This window comes from Halichoeres trimaculatus, unplaced genomic scaffold (assembly GCF_033239565.1).
Source record: "Halichoeres trimaculatus isolate MK-OKI-2021-1 unplaced genomic scaffold, fHalTri1.1 fHalTri1_scaffold_5, whole genome shotgun sequence".
Lineage (NCBI taxonomy): Eukaryota > Metazoa > Chordata > Actinopteri > Labriformes > Labridae > Halichoeres > Halichoeres trimaculatus.
The window spans coordinates 33,389,814-33,410,546 of record NW_027437183.1 but is presented as its reverse complement, the minus strand read 5'-3'; the positions used below and the strand labels follow the sequence as shown (position 1 = coordinate 33,410,546).

The 20,733-nt window shown below is 42.2% G+C and overlaps 1 protein-coding gene across 10 annotated transcripts in view; it reads left to right on the top strand.

The window, feature by feature from the left end:
- citb (citron rho-interacting serine/threonine kinase b) overlaps positions 1–20,733 on the top strand; it is a 98,111-nt gene that overhangs the window by 36,772 nt on the left and 40,606 nt on the right. For all 10 annotated transcript variants that reach the window (XM_074669752.1, XM_074669751.1, XM_074669756.1 and 7 more), the window contains exons 9-15: positions 1,831–1,956; positions 6,061–6,156; positions 6,412–6,528; positions 6,673–6,782; positions 7,760–7,934; positions 13,961–14,158; positions 14,245–14,298. In XM_074669752.1, the coding sequence (XP_074525853.1) occupies positions 1,831–1,956; positions 6,061–6,156; positions 6,412–6,528; positions 6,673–6,782; positions 7,760–7,934; positions 13,961–14,158; positions 14,245–14,298 (876 nt within the window). The remainder of the gene's footprint in view (positions 1–1,830; positions 1,957–6,060; positions 6,157–6,411; positions 6,529–6,672; positions 6,783–7,759; positions 7,935–13,960; positions 14,159–14,244; positions 14,299–20,733) is intronic.

Here is a 20,733-nt window from a genome sequence, read left to right as displayed (position 1 = left end):
GCTGTGCAAAAGCTCAAAACTGAAAAAGATCATCTAAAATGTTACTTTAAAAAGTGTCCTGATGTTTAACCAGAGCATAAAAGAGCAGAGAGCAACCATCTTCAGCCAACCACACAGAGGTCTGTGTGAGATCCACTGAGTTTTCAAACCAGCAACCTCCCTGTTGTAGGAACACACCAATAAGCCAACCCAAAAACAGACAAAAACAAACAAAGGATAGAAAAAAGACTAAGATACATAAATCAGGAATCATGAATACTTTATTAATCTCAGGGGGAATTTGGTATTACCTTTGCAACAGTTGGAAATAAGATGTGATAATGACATACGATAAAATATGTGTTGGGTATATAATAGAATAGGCAATTAAGTGTCAGTAAGTACCAAACCAATAAGTACTAAACCAGATAGGAACTATTTACATAAGGAGGTAGACAAGGCAAGATGAATTATTCTAAACAGATCTCCTGGATCCTGTCTGCCCACAGCAGGTGAAGTTCTTCCAATGCGCCGTTGGTGTCTGTTAGCTTTGTCAGCCATGTATGTAATAGCATGATGCTTCTCTGCCCTCTGGTATTCTCTCTGTTGCTGGGTTAGCACAGCTAGCTCGTCCATCTTATTGGAGACAGATCTTACGTTTCCAATAATGATGGATGGAAGGACAGGTCAATGTCGTCACTACTTAGCTCACACCTGAGAACCAGCATGTCGTCCTCACCTCCTTCTCCTCATCTTATGGGAAACATCAGGTCTTGCACCAGTTAGCACTGACATGCTACAGGCTGCTAACAGCTAATTTCACATGTAAACAATTCAGCCATGGTTACATATAGGATCTCCAGACAAACACAGGAGAAAAAGTAGTAAAAAATATCACTGAAGAAAAAACCAGTTTAGTGTCTGTGACCAACAAATGAACCAAACAAAGTAATGACCCACTCCGATACAAAGATAATGAAAAAAGAGATGAAAAAACTACAAGAAACAGACAAAGAAAACAGAGCTGCTGCTACAGGCATCCACAACCAACAGGGAGGCGCCTAGCATCATATCCCAACCTAGCATAGGAGGGCTAATTTCATAGGAGAAAGCTAAAAAGCTTGTGCAAGCCCTGAGAGACACCAGATGCATCGGCACCTCCAGTCCGTCTCCACTCTGTCACCAGATCAGATCAGGTTTACATTCAAGTCATTCTGTCAACATACACTTGATCTGCTCTGTTGCGGTTCGGCAGGTTGCAGATAATACACAGCCACCCTATTTTTGCCAGATGCTGGGGCTTCGACTCGTGAATTCACCATAGGGAAGATCGAACAAGACAGGAAGTCCAGCATGGAAGCAACCTAAAAACACCCAGTGACTTTCAAAATAAAACAAAACATCTCAAACCCAGACCATGCTTAGCTTGACTGCGACAACAAACAGAAATAATCAGTGGAGCCACCAGGAGTTGACAGGTCTGAGGTTTTACAGCCCAACATGAATGAAGAGAGGCTCATCAGTGGAGTTAAAAGGGAACCAGAAGAGAACTTCCTGGTCTTGTCACCCCAACTGTCTGTGAATCATGCAGCTTGCTGGATTGAACAAAAAACCTGAAGTTGCCAAAACACTCATATTGAAGAATTGAGAATATTGAATTTATACTGGTGTCAGATCAGATCGTTTTCAGTGCCAGCTGATACCAAACCCCAGGTCACAGCAGTGACCTGTGGTGTCAGGACATAAAAAGTTGGATTGATGCATCCCTCACTTTATGCTGCATTAAATAAACATCAGGTACATCTGTGGATGATTTTGTCTGTGATGCAGTATTTATGTGGTTGTGTTCAGGACGGCAGGAAGACTCTCGAGAACCAGGTGAAAAGGCTTGAGATCGTCGAGCGCCGGGAGACTAAGCTGAAGGACGAGATCCAGAGCAAAGGCCAACAGATTCAGCAGATGTCAGAAAAGATCATGGTAATTCACCCTTCACTGAGATAATCACTGCAGCTGTGGGACAAAAACATGGCTTGATGTCATCACTGCAGAGGATTTATCATTTCAAAAAGACCTCAGAGGATTTATGGTGTGGTATTTTCATGTTTGATTAAAAATTCTATTTACAAAGGGCACAAAGTTCCCCTGCATAATAAAAAGTTTCACTTCATATTGTCTCATTTGAATCTCTAATACAGCCACGGTACACCCACACAAGTGCTCTCAATTACTTCACCTAATTAGTGTGGGCGTGTTCGGACTGTCTTTGGACAACATGTTTCTCTCCCTCCTGTTCGTTCAGTTGCATCTGTAAGGGTGGAACAAAATGTTTGTTAGCGTGGTCTGAAATACAAAATGTGTTTGTTGTTGGTCTTCATTGTTGAGAAGCCTGATCTGAACTCCTCTGAGCTCTGAACAGTGGAGAATAAAAGGGGAAGTATTAACAGATGATATTTTGGTTATTAGGTTATAGTATTGTGTTTCATTGAGCAGCCAGAAAGGATTCACAGTGCTTCACTTTTTCCACATTTTATGTTACAGCTTCATCCCAAAATAGAATTCATTTTTCCCCTCAAAATTCACCACACAACACCATCATGAAAAAAATGTGTTTTTGCAAATTTATTAAAAATAAGAAACTAGGACACCACATGTACACAAGTATTTACAGCCTTTTCTCAATACTTGGTTTATGCACCTTTGGCAGCAGTTACTGTGTCCAGTCTTTTTGAATATGATGCCTCCAGCTTGGCCCATTCCTCTTTGCAGCACCTCTCAGCTCCATCGGGTTGGATGGGGAGCGTCGGTGCACAGATCAGATCTTTACAGAGATGTTTGATTAGATTCAAGTCTCACCACTCAAGAACATTCACAGAGTTGTCCTGAAGCCACTCATTTGATACCTTGGCTGTGTGCTTAGGGTCGTTGTGCTGCTGAAAGATGAACTGTCGCCCCAGTATGAGGTCCAGAGCGCTCTGGATCAGGTTTTCATCCAGGATGTCTCTGTACTTTGCTGAAATCATCTTTCCCTCAATCCTGACTGGTCTCCCAGTCCCTGCTGCTGAAAAACATCCCCACAGCATGACGCTGACACCACCATGCTTCACTGTAGGGATGGTATGGTCCAGATGATGAGCGGGGCCTGGTTTCCTCCAAACATGACGCCTGGTGTTCATGCCAAAGAGTTCAATCTATGTCTTATCAGAGCAGAGAAGTTTCTTTCTACTGGTCTGAGAGTCCTTCAAGAGCCTTCAGGGAAACTCCAGGTGGGCTGCCATGTCCCTTTTACTGAGGAGTGGCTTTCGTCTGGACAATCTACCAAACAGGCTTGATTGCTGCAGAGATGGTTTTCTTCTAGAAGGTTCTTATCTCTCCACAGAGGAACGCCAGAGCTCTGACAGAGTGACTATCAGGTTCTTGGTCACCTCCTTGGATAAGGCCCTTGTCCCCTGATCAGCCAGCTCTAGAAGAGTCCTGGTGGTTCTGAACTTCAGCAATTTACAGACGATGGGGGCCACTGGGCTCACTGGGACCTTTCGAAGCAGCAGAAATGTTTCTGGACCCCTCCCCAAATTTTTGCCTGGGGACAGTCCTGTCTCTGAGGTCTACAGACAAGCCCTTTGACTTCATGCTTGGTTCTCTGCCATGGACTGTCACTTGTGGGACCTAATGTAGACAGTTGTGTGCCTTTCCAAATCATGTCCAACCAACTGACCAGAGGTGGACTCTTAATTTAGCCGTAGGAGCATATCAACGATGATCAGTGGAAACAGGATGAGCCTGAGTTCAATTTTGAGGTTTGTGGTGAATCCTTATGTTCATGTGATGTCTTAGTTTTTTATTTTTGATAAATTTGCCAAAAAAATATTGTCATTATGTGGTGTTTGTAGACTTTTGAGGAAAAAAATGAAGTATTCCATTTTGGAATGAAGCTGTAGCAACAAAATGTGTAAAGTGAAGTGCTGATGCATTGTTCAGGTGCATATCAATAAATGATTTATTTCACTGGTTGAATTCAGAAAGTGACTCTTGGATATTAAATAGATTCACTATAGAATGAAATATTTCAGCGTTGATGTCTTTTGATGGTGATGAGGATTAAAGTTGATGGTTCTGCTGAGGTGTTATTCAAGCTCAGGTTGCTTTAACAGCAGTCTTCAGCTCGTCTGGTGCCTCTCATCTTCCTCTTGATGTTACCTCATAGATTTTCTCTGGGGTTCAGGTCCAAAGGGTTTGCTGGCCAGTCTGGTTTCTTGACTCACCAATGTAAATGACTTTCCTCTGAAAAGAGGACTTTGGACCACTGAGCAATAGTCCAGTTCTTTTCCTCCTCAGCCCAGGTCAGACTCTTTTGACATGGTCTCTGGTTCAGGAGTGGTTCAAGTTTAAATTGTTGTTAAATTCTTTGATCCATCTCAGCATAGAGCAGTGTTTCTCAATTCCGGTCCTGGGACCCCCTGCCTGCATGTTTTAGATGTTACCCAAATCCAACACACCTGATTCAAATGATCAGCTCGTCATCAAGCTCTGCTCCAGCCTGATAACGAGCCATTCATTTGAATCAGGTGTGCTGGAGTAGGGTAACATCTAAAACATGCAGGGCAGGGGGTCCCAGGACCGGAATTGAGAAACACTGGCATAGAGGCTCTTCATGCTCTGACTCTAGACTCATTCCGCTTGACAGTCCTCTTCAGTCTTTGATTAATCTTGTTTCCTCTTCTTCTACCTCGCTTCTTCTTTTGCACTGATCCAGCACTCTGTGAACAGGAAGCTTCTTTGTCATGTCTTTAGCATCTTACTCTCCTTGTGGAAGGAGTCAAGAACTGTCTTAAAAAAAACTGTTATGCCACGGCCACACCAAACGCAAACAAATTTAATCGTGCGACACACCTGTAACGCACCTCGTGAACACACAAGTCTGGACACTGGACTATTTTGACAAGCTGAGGGGCGCCTGTTCCTGGAGGTCTCCCTGGGGATAATGAAGGGGTCGAGGAAAGAGAGGACCGCAGAGAGCTTCCATCCTTTCCCTGGCTCTGCCCCTGCCCCGCTCTTTCCTCCTCTCTATCAGGCTCAAAACTCCACTGAGGAAAACACAGTCGGACTCAGTGATGACCCATGCAGGAAAATCCAGCTGGGAACGAGTGTTTACAGAACTTGAATTCAAAACCTGTCTCCACAGAGACTTTCACCCAAGCCTGCTCCTTTTTTTCCGGTCTCTGTATCGGTTCGGTGTATCGGTGTTCTTGTATCCTATAACTCTGGATAATGACACACTGCGCAGATTATTTTCTCCTCCATCTGCCATCAAATTGATGACGTCTGAGGGCATGTTATCGCTGATTGGCTGCCGCGGCACAGCCTCCTTTTTCAACTCGAGCGTTTAGGCGTCTGATGCCCAAACGTGCGACGCTCCAAAAGCGCCTACCCTCCAAATGCCCCAAACACAGAAACGCGCCAAATGCGTCCAACACGCCATCCGGGGCAAATCAGCGTCTAAAGGCGTCTTTGCATTGACTTTGTTTGTAATCTCGATGCAAATTCGTGTTTGGTGTGGCCGTACCATCAGTCAGATGTTTTCATCATGACTGTGTCCCAGCCATGTGTCTACGGTTGGGCCTGGCTGGGCCTGGACACTTCTTGCCTTGGAAAGGACGTGGAGGGGAGTGTATAGGCCTACTGTCAGGCTAAATGCTATTACTATATGAATGAATTTGATTGTGTGGCCTATCCACTTTTATTCAGGTCCTGCTGCAGGTTAATTTTTGGCTACGTCACTGCTGTGTCCCCGCCTGAACCAGACTAAAAGACCATTTATAGGCTTAGGAAACAGCTGTTTCCAGTTCATCAGCCAATCAGTGTGACTCCATTAGTTTATCATATTCAACTTCTTAACCTTTGCCTTACTTCATGAGAAACTGAATTTTGAGATTTCATTAACTTTAAGCCATAGTCATCACAAATAAAAGAAATAGATATTTCACTCTTTGTGAACTGAATCTGTATTATTTCTGAGTTTCACTCATTGAAACATGTTAACTTTTTTGAATGTGCTCCATAATGTTTGTCTGTTTATATGTTTAGGAGCTGGAGGAGAACCTGAGAGAGACTCATTCCACAGCCCAGCGTTTGGAGACTCATCTGAAACAGAAGGAGAAGCTCTATGAAGACAAGATAAAGGTTGATTTTAACAGATCACATGAACACTCACTCATATTTTGTCTCAGTGGTGCTGTGTATCAGCAGCCATGTATATCCTAATGTGTTGATCTCATAGGAAGCGCTCTGAACCACGTCTGGTGGTGACATCTTTTCTCTCTTAGTTGTGGGTGTACTCTCTAAGCTTGTAACATCTACAGTATGTCACCTTCACATTCTCTGTCCTGTAAAGTGATATCCTGGTTATGGTTCTGTGGGCTGCCTGGCATTGAGCAGGTATTGGAGGCCCAGATGAAGGCGGACATGGCGGATAAGGAGATGCTGGAGTCCAGTCAGAGCAAGTATGAGGAGGAGGTGCGGGAGAAGTGCAGCATCATCAGTGAACAGAAGGCGGTAAGGGATGACCAGCTTGGCAGTGACACTATTTCAGAAGTCTTATCACACTGACATAGATTCAGAGCAGGAATAATGAGACGTCATCTGGACGCTTTTAACTGTGTGATGTGACAGTTTACACTTTCCTTAATTTCTGTTCAGACTATAAATGCTATGGACTCGAAGATGAACAGCCTGGAGCAGAGGATCTCTGAGCTGTCTGAAGCCAACAAACTGGCAGCCAACAGCAGCATCTACACCCAGAAAAACATGTAAGTGTTGATGCACAAACTTTTCTTTGGTGGAAATAAAAACTTGCAAGTTGCAATGTGTTATTCATCCCTTTTAGTGTCATATAGATCAGGAGTTCCCAAACTTTCAGCCTACTGCCCCAGAATGGCAGTACCATACATGTTGACACAGCTGCATTACACAGTTGCTGCAGATTTGTCGGCTGCACATCCATGATAAGAATCTCCTGATCCACCACATCCCAAAGCTGCTCTATTGGATTGAGATCTACTGCTGCAGAGTCCAGGAATCTCATCTTCATCTTCAAAAAACAGTTTGAGATGATCTGAACTTTGTGACATGCTCAAGTGGTACTAAGGGGCCCCAAGTGAGCCACGAAAATCTCCTCCACATCATTACACCACCAGCAGCAGCAGCTGAGGTGTTGATACAGGGCAGGATTGATCCATGCTTTTATGTTGTTTCCTTCCAACTCTGAGCAGAAATCCAGACTCATCAGACCAGGGGACATTTTTCAGTCCTCTATTGTCCAGTTTTGGCACGTCCTGGTATATTGTAGCCTCAGTTTCCTGTTTTTAATGACAGGAGTGTCACTCGGTGTGGTGTACTCAGCAGTTTGTCAGACACTCAGATCAACAACAATGCCTCATTCCAAGTCCTGTAAATCACAGTTCTTCTCCATTCTGATGCTCAGTTTAAAGTTCAGCAGCTCGTCTTCATCATGTTAAGTAGCTGCCTTCTGATTGGCTGATTAGATATTTGCATTAATGAGCAGTTGTGAACTTATTAAAGTGGTGAATTTATTAACATGATAATGGAAGCAATTTACATTTGTAAATAGTTTTTGTTTTTGGGAACCACTGATGATAGATGATGGTGATAGATTATGAAAAGTAAAAACTGTGAGGAATCTTGATTTTGTGCAAAGACTTTATTTCAAGGCAGAAACCGTGTTTTACTGCCTGCTTTTAAACTTCCATTTGCGTGGCTCTGACAGGAAAGCCCAGGAGGAGATGATCTCGGAGCTTCGCCAGCAGAAGTTCTACTTGGAGTCTCAGGCTGGGAAGTTGGAGGCCCAGAACGCCAAACTGGAGGAGCACCTGGAGAAGATGAGTCAGCAGGAGCAGAGCAGCAAGAGCCGTGTGGCAGAGCTGGAAACACGGCTCAGAGAGGTGAGGAGAGATCAACCTGTTGATTTTGCAGGTAGATCATTGGATGAGGCTGACACACAGGCTCAGATATCACCCTTCATATTCTGGTGTTGTGTTTTCTTTTCTTTCTTTTTTTTTAACTTCCACAGGAGGTTACATAAAACACACTAAATTAAGTTGGCAAAGGAGTCTTGTGTCTGTACCAATCTAGCACCAAATATTGGAAATACGCCTCGCTGCTTTCAACCCTCATGTTGTGTTCTGATAAAATTTGACCAATTTGAAAGTTCCTCCCTTTTCCTTTTTACCTGCACTCTTGAACACTTGATTTGGAATGTTGCCTCTGATGCACTTTCTTTGTTTTCTGCTGAATTACCAGTCTACGGGGTAAAAAACATTACAATTGAAAATTAATTTCTGCACATTCTGAAGCACGTTTTTTACCAAACTTCTGGTAAACATTAAAATATTTGTTATTTTCATTAAACATTAACTTCAGCAATTTTATCCACTCCTTTTGCAGTAATGCATTTTTCAAGTCACTTTGTCAACCATTCCTTGTGTGGCAGCATCTCAGCAGGTTGATACAACATAAGTGAGGCTCTTGATTACATGTTTCATCACAAAACTGATGAGGAGAGGGACCAGGAAACTAACAGTGACGATAGACTATTAGAGGAGGAACTGTAAGAAGCAGAAGACAACACCGGTCTATTTAGTAGCCGTCTACTAAACTACAGAATAACCTGACAATGTTTGCTTATTGTCATATTTCAACCAACAGCTCTACATAGCTGTTGATAAATACCTTACCTCATGGCGTTGTACCTTATAAAAAGTTGTCTTTAACAGAGAAAAGTTGTTTCAAAAACAAGATCTGATCTCTATTCATTTCCAAATTAAACATGCCTTGTCAAGAGTTACGTCTTCACAGCAGTGTACTTACCACTCCGGGCCAGAGGTGTCGCTGCAATCCAATTAAAACAGATCCTCTTTGCAGTCCCTTTAAAGGGGACATATCATGCTGATCCCTGATTTAATACTTACATATAAAATAATAAATTTGAAAACAAGACCTTTCACCCCCTGAATTTTCAAAAAAGGAGATATTGTATTTTTTCTGATATCCTAGAACGAGATTTGATGCCTCTGAAAATAGATCATTGCTAGATGGCCGCAAGATTTCGACCTTCATGAGGACACGAGGATCCTTTCTTTTTATTGGAGTAATCTGATAACGCAGCTCCTCCTCTGTGATGTCAGTTAGTCACACAACCTCCACCGAAGGATACACCCACCAAGAGCCGAGTATAAATAAAGCTCCCTACTAGCTCTGGCTAACTTGACTGAGTGCTAACATAGTGACGAACTGACGGTAGAGGCGATCTTTAGACGACACTTTCAGCATGATGGATAAAACAGACAGAGAAAAGTGAAGGAGCAGGATGGAGCCCTGTTATAGAAATAGTTTATTGGTGAAGTCTGCCTATATTTCCACGTATAAACTATACATGTTACAGTACCGGTTTGACTCACCACACTGAAGCATCCTGAGATGATCTGTGTTGAGGTGGATTTTCTTCCTCCTGAGCTGCAGAACCGTCCGGGTCTGACTCGGGGTCCAATACAAAAGGACGTATCCTACACTCTGCCTTTTTATTACTGCTATAAATGCCTTACGGTGAAGTTTTGGCAAACAGCAAACTCGCTCGGTCTGCCCCATCCAATATGGCGATTTGTAAATACTGCCATGCTGCAAAAACCGCCCCCTGGCTCTACCCCCTCCACCCCTCTGATAGAACTGACCAATCAGAGCACAAAGGGCTGTGACGTTGCGAGGTTACTGGAGGTCATTCTCGAAACGGAGCGTTTCAATGAGATCTTCAGAATGGCCTAAACTGAGGATATTGAGAACGCTATTGTGGGGCAATGAAGGAACTAAATGACTTGTACTGAGGGCAGAAATGCTTTACAGGCATCCTAGTCTGGCATAGTGAAAAGGAGAAACAAGCATGATATGTCCTCTTTAAGTTGACAAAAGACATTTTAACACAAAATGTTATATTTGTGTCATTACAATCTTTATGAATAGTCTCATTGGAACAGTCATTTTTGATCAGGAACACACAGATGTTCAACATGTAACAAACACAACATGAGGGTTAAGGGAATAATTATGATATGGCACAGAGTTCAACTGTGTTGCAGCCACTAAAACATCAGCTGAGGTGTGTTGAACACTTGGGCTATGATCAGGTCTGTGTCAGAGTCGCTGAGCAGGACACATAATGTAAGAGCACAGAATGGGTCGAGGTTGTGAACAAGGTGAATTTATTGCAAGCGGCCTGGTGATTGTGTGGACAGGGTTGGCTGGGTAATCGTGGGGTAAATGGAGCTGGTTGAACAGGTTGAAGAGAGGCAGTGGAGAGGCTGACAATTCAGGAGGTCAGAGGCTGGGCAGTGAGTGGTGAGGGGCTGGAGACAGGAAATTCAGAGAAAAACACAGGGTTAAGTACTCCAGGGAAAATCACTGAAAAAATGAGCCAACTATACGGAGAGCAGGACAATCTGGCAACAAGTGGAGTGAAGACCGGAGCTGAGGTGAGGCAGGTTATCTGGTGAGGGAGTGGAGAGCCCATCGCCTGTGGGAGCACCAAAACAAAACACTGCCACAGCAGGGACAACAGACATCTGTGCATCACAAGCCCAGATCATAGTTATATTATATTATATTATTGTAAAACATGTTTTGATATTTTGAGTTTTTTAAACTGAACCAAAGGACGTCAGTAGCTTCAGGGTGTAATCTTCCTGTCAGAGCACACAGCACAGAGATCTACAGCTGATGATTTGAGTTAACTCTCACTATTTAATCAGCAAATCAGATCCTGCACTGTGGATAGATGTTTCTGTTTGATCTGGAGAGAAAGAATGGGAGACAGAGAGAGAGAAAAGGGAAAGATAAACTGATCAGATTAGAGTAGGTTTGATAAGATGAGAGAAAGAGAAAGAGCTCATACACAGCTAACATGGGAAGCATGGGTGTAACCACAGAAAAAGAGATGAGCATCAAAATCTAGATATTACCATCAGACCAGGCTGTAACTGGCATCATCAGAGGAATATGCAAACTGCCATGCAGAGCGATGTCTCTGCTAACAAGAGCAACGTCTGGAAATAACTCCATAAGAGCTCCAGCGCTAGTTCAGTGCACGCCTGTGTCTGTAGTATGAAATAACTGAATCCTCTTTATTATTTGATCAATCAATCACTTTCTGTATATGCAGCACTAAACCACAACAAACGTTATCTCAAGGTAGTTTAAGCAACCAGCTACTAAGTCCACGCACACTGGCTGCTGCTCTTTAGGACAGGTAACCAAGTCATGAACATGAACGTGATTGGCTGATATTCTTTTTGAGTCAGAGGAGGTGAGGTTGGATAGATATAGAGTTATAGTGAGCTGTCCCAGGCCTGTTGGAGACCAAGAAAGATCTATGGTCTATGGGTCTTTGAGTTAAAATAGAATAGAATAGAATAGAATAGAATAGAATAGAATAGAATAGAAAATAATTTATTTATCCCCAAGTGGAAATTCAGTAAGAGTCACAGCAGCAATCAAGAAAACAAAAGTAAGAAAGTGTAAAGAAAGTGCAAAAAGGTCTAAAAGAAAATAGATGATGTCGGCTTGTCCATCATTCTCCAGTTCAGCCAGTCTCCACCTCCACAGGGTCCGGGACTGAGCTTCTTCAGCAGTCTGTTCAGTCTCTGTCTCCTGGATCCTGTCTGCTCACAGCAGGTGAAGTTCTTTCAATGTGGCGTTGGTGTCTGGTGTTGGCTCCGTAAGCCATGTCTGTGAATAGCATGATGCTACTCTGCTTTCAGGTATTCCATCTGTTGCTGGATTAGCACAGCTAGCTCATCCATTTTATTGGAGATAGATCTTACGATCCCAATAACGATGGATGGAAGGACAGGTCCATGTCGTCACTTCTTAGCTCACACCTAAGAACCAGCACGGCGTCCTCACCTCCTTCTCCTCACCTTTTGAGGAGACATCAGGCCTTGCACCAGTTAGCATTGGCATGTTACAAGTGCTTGGACTGCTAACAGCTGATTTCACATTTAAACAATGCAGCCATGGTTACATGTAGGATCTCCAGACAAATACAGGAGAAAAAATAGAAAAATATCACTGCAGACAAAACTGCTGTAACAAGCAGCCACAACCAACAGGGCGGTGCCTAGCAACCTATTAATAATGATGATAATAATAATAACAATAATAGCAAAGTATTGTTATTCTTCTAGGTAGACAGTGTAACAAAGCTAACACTGGAGAGATGTGCTGTCTACTCCTAGTCCCAGCCAGTACTCAAGGTGAAGTGTTGAGTCTTGATGGACTCTGTTGGGACAGTGCTGATAAAAGAGAATTACAGTAATCCAACACAGAGGTGACAAGAGAATGGGCTTGTTTTCCTGCTGTCCTTGAAGTTTGTTGGATGTGAGAATTAAAGGATGAAACCTGATCAAACAGAGCTCCCAGGTTCTTAGCAGTGGTGCTGGATGCTGAGATTACGGCCATCCAAGGTAGTTATCTGGTCAGAGAACGCTCCTCTGAGTTGTTTGGGCCAAGAACAATGATGCCAACTTTTTTTGAGTTTTGCAGCTCATCCTGGGCCTTTATACATGTTCCGCCATAGCAAGTAAAATGAACCGTTTGTACTAATGGTAGAAAGAAAAAAGGATTAGTGGTGTGCATGAGCCAGCAAACAGAGCATTGAATTTAATAGAGGTACACCCTATCATTACAGGCACTGACAGCAGGATTACCGCACTTTGTTTGGCAAAGTCACTTTTATGTTTCTTAGTTTATTTTTCAAAATCATCTGTATGCTCAGAAATACCACACGCTTTAACCTGTTCAAGATACTTTTCCCAAAAATGTCTCTACATCCTTGTTCTGATGTTTGACGAATGACCAGCAGGAACAGCTGTTTGTTTACTCTTTAATCTTCAGATAAGATGTCCATTTCTTTAGTGGAAAAATGTATTTTTCTTCCTCTTTCCTCAGTGATACTGTTACTGCTCCAATGTTCGTCACTGTTTCTGTGGAGTATGAGTGAGCATTTTGATTTTGATGGATAGGGATTTTCCAGGAAGTTCCCCTGGGTGTATGACGTTCTGCACCTGCTTCACTCTCATGGTGCAATTAGTTAACTGGCCAAATTTTGGCAGTCGTGCTGCTAATGTCACAGCCAAATTGGCTGTTCATCATGAATGAGGGACCTGCTTGTGTAATGACTGGACATGCATACGGGCCCTGATCCTTAGCTCTTTTAGGTATGGTTCTAGTGTAGTTAACCGTCTGGTTTCTTCGGGTTTCGTAGGTAGATATAGCTTAGTGTCATCGGCATAACAGTCAAAGTTTAAGGGGTGTTTACCCATAATTTTGCCCAGAGGAAGCATATGTAAGATGAAAATAAATGGTCCAAGCCCTGAACCTTGAGGAACTCCATACCACACTCCATAGTAGTAGTTTTTCTAATCTCTGTAGGAGGATACGATGATCAATAGTGTCGGAAGCTGCTCTAAGATTCAACTATAAGGTTATTGATTAGTAATAAACATCTTTGTGATGAACTGGAGATTGACCTCATCTAAATGCACACTCTAGCTGCTTGGTGTGAGGATTTGTCGACGTGATGTTTTATATTATTGTTAGAGTTTCAGACAATCCTTGGTATTAGAATTAAAGCTAAATCAACAAACCTGTTGGAATGACCATTGCATTGTCTGGTTTTTGACTTTGGATGAGAGGCAGCAGCAAAAGCAGCTTGACCACTAAAAGAGAGTATTTTTCTTGCGCACTTGTGACCAAGTCGTGATCATTGAATCTCACAAAAGCCTCCCTTATTTTAACTTAGGTGTAACTGAGTTTCTGGCTGAAGCAGAAATCAGTGCAGGGTCCATTGAGTTGAAGTGTCTGAGTCTTCTCCTTCGGGGTGAATCACATCAAATGTCTCTTTTCTGTCTCCCTCCTGTAGATTGGGCTGGAGCATGAGGAGCAAAAGCTGGAGATCAAGCGTCAAGTGACGGAGCTGACCCTTTCACTGCAGGAGCGTGAATCACAGATCAGCAACCTGCAGGCAGCCCGCCACGCTCTGGAGGGGCAACTACAGCACGCCAAGACCGAGCTGGAGGAGACCACGGCCGAGGCTGAGGAGGAGATCACCGTCCTGAGAGTGAGAAACGGTCGGGGAGTAATGTGGAACATGCCTCCTCTCAGGCTGTGTGATTCATATTGTGTCCCTCCGTCTCTCTCTGCCAGGCACACAGAGATGAAATCCAACGCAAGTATGATGCTCTGAGAGACAGCTGCGCGGTAAGCTGCTCATCCTTTGTGTCCTTTGTTTCCTTTTTTCACTTAAAGAAGCTGTAAATGTCACCGCACGTACTTAGAGCAGCTTCACCATTATCACAAATAACTGGTTTCAATAAGTGGACATGGCTTTTTAGTCCTGAGAGAAGTCTGTCCTACTAACATGAGGCATTTCTGGTTTCCACATGATTTCTGAGCTTTTAAGAAGAAAGATCACACCAAGTTTTTTAGAGCTTTCCAGACACCTTGTGACCCTGGTTATGAAACTTCTCTAAATCTGATATCATGGTGTTTCACATCATTATTTTCATGCTTTTCCCTCCTGAACAAAAAAGCCAGAAGATTTAGAATCTAAAGTTTAAAAAAAGACCCAATGTGAAGACAAAATGACCCACCATGAGCAGAGACCTTTGCTGAGACCATGATGAATGAAAGAGAAGGAGGAAAAAAAAAAAAAGAGATGGACAACGGGTGCATCCGAATAGTCCTTTTTTGATAAGGAACCTTCCTAACTGAAGAAATGACCCGGAAGCATTTAAGCGTCGGCCATGATAAGTGCTGTTCGAATTCTCCAAAAGTTAAGGAAAGGAGGGTCGTTGCTTCCTTTAATATCTCCTTTAGCTTAGGAAACACCGGACCATCCTTTTCAAAAGGAAAGATGAAGAAACGCCCCATAATGCCTTGCGGCACGTGACGTGTATAAATACGGCTCCTGTCAAAAGTTTACGGAAACTTACGATGGAGAAGAGACGGAAATTATGTGAGAGACTGTTGCTTTTCTAACATTTACCATCATGTGTCTGCCTGAATGTGTTAATTGTGTTCACAATGTGTGAATGTCAAAAAGATTTATAACCCGAAACGTTTGGTTGCAATTATGAACTGAAACGATGAATCGCTAGTGATAGAAGTAATAACGTTTATTAAAATCAATAAAAGAAGGACAAATGAGGACTTTTACAATACTCCAAATATGATAAATTCAAACGATGTTCATAATGATATATGTGAATGAAACAGGGGGTGTAGTGTTTCTGACAGTCTGCTGTATTATCCAAGACAGTCCTCTTGTGTTATCAGGCTTCAGACTGTTAACATTTATAGATGCTTTCACGAAGCTCACAGCTGTGAGCAGGAAACACACACTGTATGACCACAGACAAAACACCATCACAGGTAAATCCTCTGATCATGGATTGTTAATGTTAACCGGTCACGAAACGACCCTGTGAGATAAGGCAGGGGACAAATGCGCTTCATGTAGTTCATTTTCGAAACATTGTAGTTCGTCGTGGCATACCTACGTCACAAGTAATTGCCGTCACATAAATGTGACATCAAAGTGAAAGTGCAGTCGAATTCCTCTTTGGCCGCAGTTCTCCTTTCCTCTCATCTTTTCCCCTCCTTCCCTTGACCCTGTGACGTTTTTTATCGGGGTTAAGGTAAAGTGGATAGGAAAGGACTCAGGAAGGACTATTCGGATCCACCCAGAGTCTGCAGAGGTGATGATGATGGTGCCAGCAGCTAGGGTCTGGCAAGTCTACAGCAACCATGTGGAGGAACCTGCAAGACAAGAGAGCTCATGGCCCAAAAACACCAGAAGCGTCACTGGTCCGGCTCCACTCCATCAGGGCGCTGGATCAGAAAGGTTTCCATTCAAGTCAATGTGTCAGCTCACGCTGGATCTGCTCTTTTGGTACCTACACAACAGTCCAATTTTTGTCAGATGGCAGAGCTGCGAGGCGTCAGTTTAACAAATAACAGATTGAACAGGACAGGAAGTCATGCACGGAAACTACCTAAAAACACCCAGTGACTTTCAAAACAAAACAACCCGTGAAAAAACCAGATCGTATTTAGCTTGAGTACGACAACAAACCCACATAATGAGTAAAGCCAGACCAGGAGTCAACAGGTTTGAAGTTTTATAGCCCAGTATGAACGATAAGAGGATCATTGTTGGAATGGACAGTGCAGGAAGTCCTCATTCTTATGACTCCAGCTATTTGGTGATTTGCAAGATGCTGGAATGAGCATGCAGCTGGTGTTAGTTGGCGTATGCAGACAACATGCAACAGAACGGAGTCAGACCGGAGTCACATCTGGTGAATTCCTGCTGTCAGGGGCTCCCAGAAAAATCTCTAATGAGACATTACAATTTAAAGTTAGACTGACAGATAGATGAGAGAGGGAAACATGAGCTCGGTGTGTCGGTCTGTGTCAGTCTAAGCCTGTAGCAGCATCACTGAGAGCTGGCTCAGGCCTGATCCAGATTTAACTATCAGCTTCGTCAAAAAGGAACGCTTGAAGTCTACTCCTAAAGGAAGAGATAGTGTCAGTCTCCTGGACCCTGACTGGTTGATGAGTCCAGAGAAGTGGAGCCTGACAACTGCAGGCTCCACCTCCCATACTACTTTTAGAGACAAAGGGCAGGCTGCAAATAGCACAGCACTATGAGCTCTCTAAAATGAAATGGTTCATCACCATTAAGCGCTTTCATTCTGATGTGTGTGTCACATGGCAGCCTCTGCTGTCAGCGTGTGTACAGAAGTGGAATGAGTGGGTGAATGTGACATATGATGTAAAGCTCTTACAGTGGTCAGAAAACTCAAGTCTGTTTACATTAAATATAGCGTACTCACAGTCTTCTTTAAAAGGCTTGTTGGATGTAGCTTCACGTAAACTAAGGACCAAAGTTAACGCGCCTGATGACCCAAACTTTTCTTGGTTTTAAATTGATTACATTTGTTTCACGGCCACAGAGACCAAACATATTGAGTCCTCCCTGGTCCCAGGCCAGTTTTTGTGTTTTTCTTTATTACATGAAGTCATTTCTCTCTTATTTTTATTACTGTGGAGCCTTTGTGTTCCCCTCACTTTGTGGTATGGATATGAGTGCTTAAGTTTCATATACCACAAAGAAACACAGAGATGGCCGTGGTGTTCCTTCATGCCATTGCCCTACTTTTGAGATCCTCCCACTTGCAAACTGTTCAGAAAGCACTGGCCATAGATTCAGCTGGCCCGAGTTCAGCTGTGACAAGCAGAGCTTGAAATGCCAGAAATGCTCTATTTTTGCCTGGCTAAGAATACGACTTCAGTCCATCCATTTGTCTGTTAAACATTTTCACCAGAGCACAACGAGCAGACACTTTTTTGTATCATTTAAGGTAGTCTGGGTAGGTTTGTAGTCCTCAGAGAAGGATGTGTACCTCATCCTGAGTCCTGAGTACCACAGCAGTTCAGATCCATCTCATCATCCTCTCCTCCGCCTTTGTGCGCTCTATTTAGCTGTCACTGTTGGATAATAGGAAAACATACTTTGAGAAAATCTGTGGGAGAGTCTGAACAACTTTTGCCAACCCTTGATTTCCTGCTCCTTCCAGTTCGCCAAGTAACTCAGCCTTTATTTGCACAAGGACACTGTAAAAACTGGAAACAAAGCAAGTGTTTCTGTTTTATTTTTAGTAAAAAGGACTTATTAGACTGATTATGAGCCACATTCACCTAACAGGTCCAGAGACATGTCCTAACTTAAGAAAGTAAAAGCTATTAAGAGTGCCTGAATTGCGTTTGAAGAGTTTGAAAAAAAAAAGCTACTGATGAGGTTAGAAAAATTTTAGCAGACTCAGTACGTTATCATTTTTCACCTTTTTATGGGACAAGGTAGTATTCTTGGCCACTTCTGCACATCCTGACAAAACTGAAAAAACTTACTAAAGTGATGAAAACTTAATATTTCCTACGGTGAAACTCTAGGGTCAAAGTTTTATATTTCAAAGTAGTTCAGTGATTGCTCTTTAAGGAGTTAATAGACATCTATTTTTTTGTCATTTTGCCCTCAGATATCTTGAACTAAAACATTTTTATTGGAGTTGGCTCATATTAAGTCAAAAAAGACATTTTTTTCACCAAACAAAAGAACAGGAACACTTGATTAGATTTCAGTTTTGTAGTGGAAACATCTGCCTATGGAGGAAATCTGCTTTGTGTCCTTGAAGTCAAATAACTATACTCTGACTTGGAGACACAAAAGAGTAAGATAAGAATTTCACACTGCAAAAATGCATATTCACGCAACTGTTTGTCTTATTTTAGTGGAAATGTGTCTTATTAGACTCAACACGAGCAGGAAACCAAACAGGTACAATATTTCTCCCCATCTAACTGGCAGATGGAGTACATTTTGTTAAGTTGTGACTTTGTCAGATGAACGTTGCTCATTTGTTAATCCCACTGGCAACAGGAGTTGCAGCACTTTTTTTTTTTTTTACTCGGAATCTCTTGAAGTGTTGGTTTGACTTTTGGTAGCTTATTTAAGTTTAGATGAAATAATAAATAAAAGATACATAATAAATAAAAGATAAATAGATAAATAATAACAGAAACATGAAAAAAGTCATACATATTATGCCCTGAAGATGTTTAAGGAATTGCATTGCATGCACTTATTTTCAGGGAAAAACTGAGATTTTATAGGTTTGGACTAATAAGACAGTTTTTACTATACAGTGGGGAAAAGAAGTATTGAATGCTTTAACTTTTTACTCATCACATTTATTTCCAAAGCTGCAATTCAAACAAAAGTTCTACCAGACATTGGTATTAACTCAAATAATCCACACATGAAAAGAAATCACAATGTTCAGGTCCATAAATAATGATTATGTGGAATTAAGTACGATAACACAGGAAAAAAGTATTGAACACACCATGGAAAGGATGTATACTTTGGCAAGGAAATGCACCATACCACCTGAAATCTGTCATTAATTATTACTTAAACTTCCAATTAGTGCAAACCAACATCAGCTGGGCTAGAGCAAATTGATGGTCCCATAAAAAAAGGTAGTTTTTTCATCAAGCAGTTAAATACGACACACCTCATGATGGGTAAAGGCAAAGAGCTCTCTGAAGACATTCACAACCTGATTGTTGCTCAGCATCAGAATGGAACTGGTTACAGACTTATATCAAAGCACCTGAATATTCCAGTCAGCACCGATGGGGCCATTATTCGCAAGTGGAAGAAGCACCACCTTACCATCAACAGGCCACGCACAGGAGCTCCTTGAAGATTTCTGACCAGGGAGGCAGAAAGATAGTCAGAAGATTACTCAACAAGCAAAGGACCAAAAAAAGAAAAAGGCAGCAGGTACAATTGTTACAGAGAAAACAATAGGCAATGCACTCCACCGCCATGACCTCTATGGACGCTCAGCCTGCAAGACTCCATTCCTCAAGAAAAGGCATGTTGAAGCTCGTTTAAAGTTTGCCAAACAGCATCTTGACAAGCCTGTAGAATACAGGGAGAATGTTGTCTGGTCAGATAAGACCAAAATTGAACTTTTCGGCTGTCATACTACATACCATGTTTGGAGGAGAAATAGCACTGCACATCACCCAAAAAAACACTGCACCAACAGTGAAGTTTGGAGGTGGAAGCATCATGGCATGGGGTTGTTTCTCATCTCATGGTATTAACAAACTTCATACAATTGACGGAGCAATGAATGGAGCCATGTATGTGGAAATTCTTGATATGAATCTGCTGCCATCCACCAGGATGATGAAGATGAGACGTGGCTGGACCTTCCAGCAGGACAACGATCCAAAGCACTCGGCAAAGTTGACTCTCAAATGGTTTCAAACAAAGAAAATCAATCTGTTAGAATGGCCTAGTCAATCACCTGACTTAAATCCAATTGAACATTTGTGGAAAGAACTAAAGAAAAGGGTTCACCAGAGGGCACCAAAGAATATTCCAGATTTAAAGACAACCTGTGCAGAGGAATGGGCCAAAATCACACCTGAGCAGTGTGAGCGATTAGTTCAAACATACAAGAAGCATCTGGAAGCTGTCATTGCAAACAAAGGCTTCTCCACTAAGCATTAGATGAGTCTCAGTTAGCGTGTTCAATACTTTTTTCCTGTGTTATCGTACGAAATTCCACATAATCATTATTTACGGACCTGAACGTTGTGATTTCTTTTCATGTGTGGATTATTTGAGTTAATACCAATGTCTGATAGAAATTTTGTTTGAACTGTTATCTTTGGAAATAAATATGATGAGAAAAAAGTTAACGCGTTCAATACTTATTTTCCCCACTAAGTACTTGCTTACATTTCATTTTTTAGAGTACATGTGCAAATAAAGACATAGTTACTTTACGTGTTGGAAGGAGCAGGAAATCAAGGGTTGGCAAAAGTTGTTCAGACTCTCCCACAGTTTTTGTCAAAGTATGTTTTTCTATCATTCAACAGTGACAGCTAAAAGGGAGGTCTTGGTTTCCATATTATTACAGTGTTGGTCGACAGCTTAGTGCTCATATCCTTGAATTATTTTGTACTGGGCGCTTTTCCTCTTTGCATTTGACATTAAAGGTATCCCGCTGCACCATAATCAGGTTGATACGTCGTATTGATTGGTTGTGT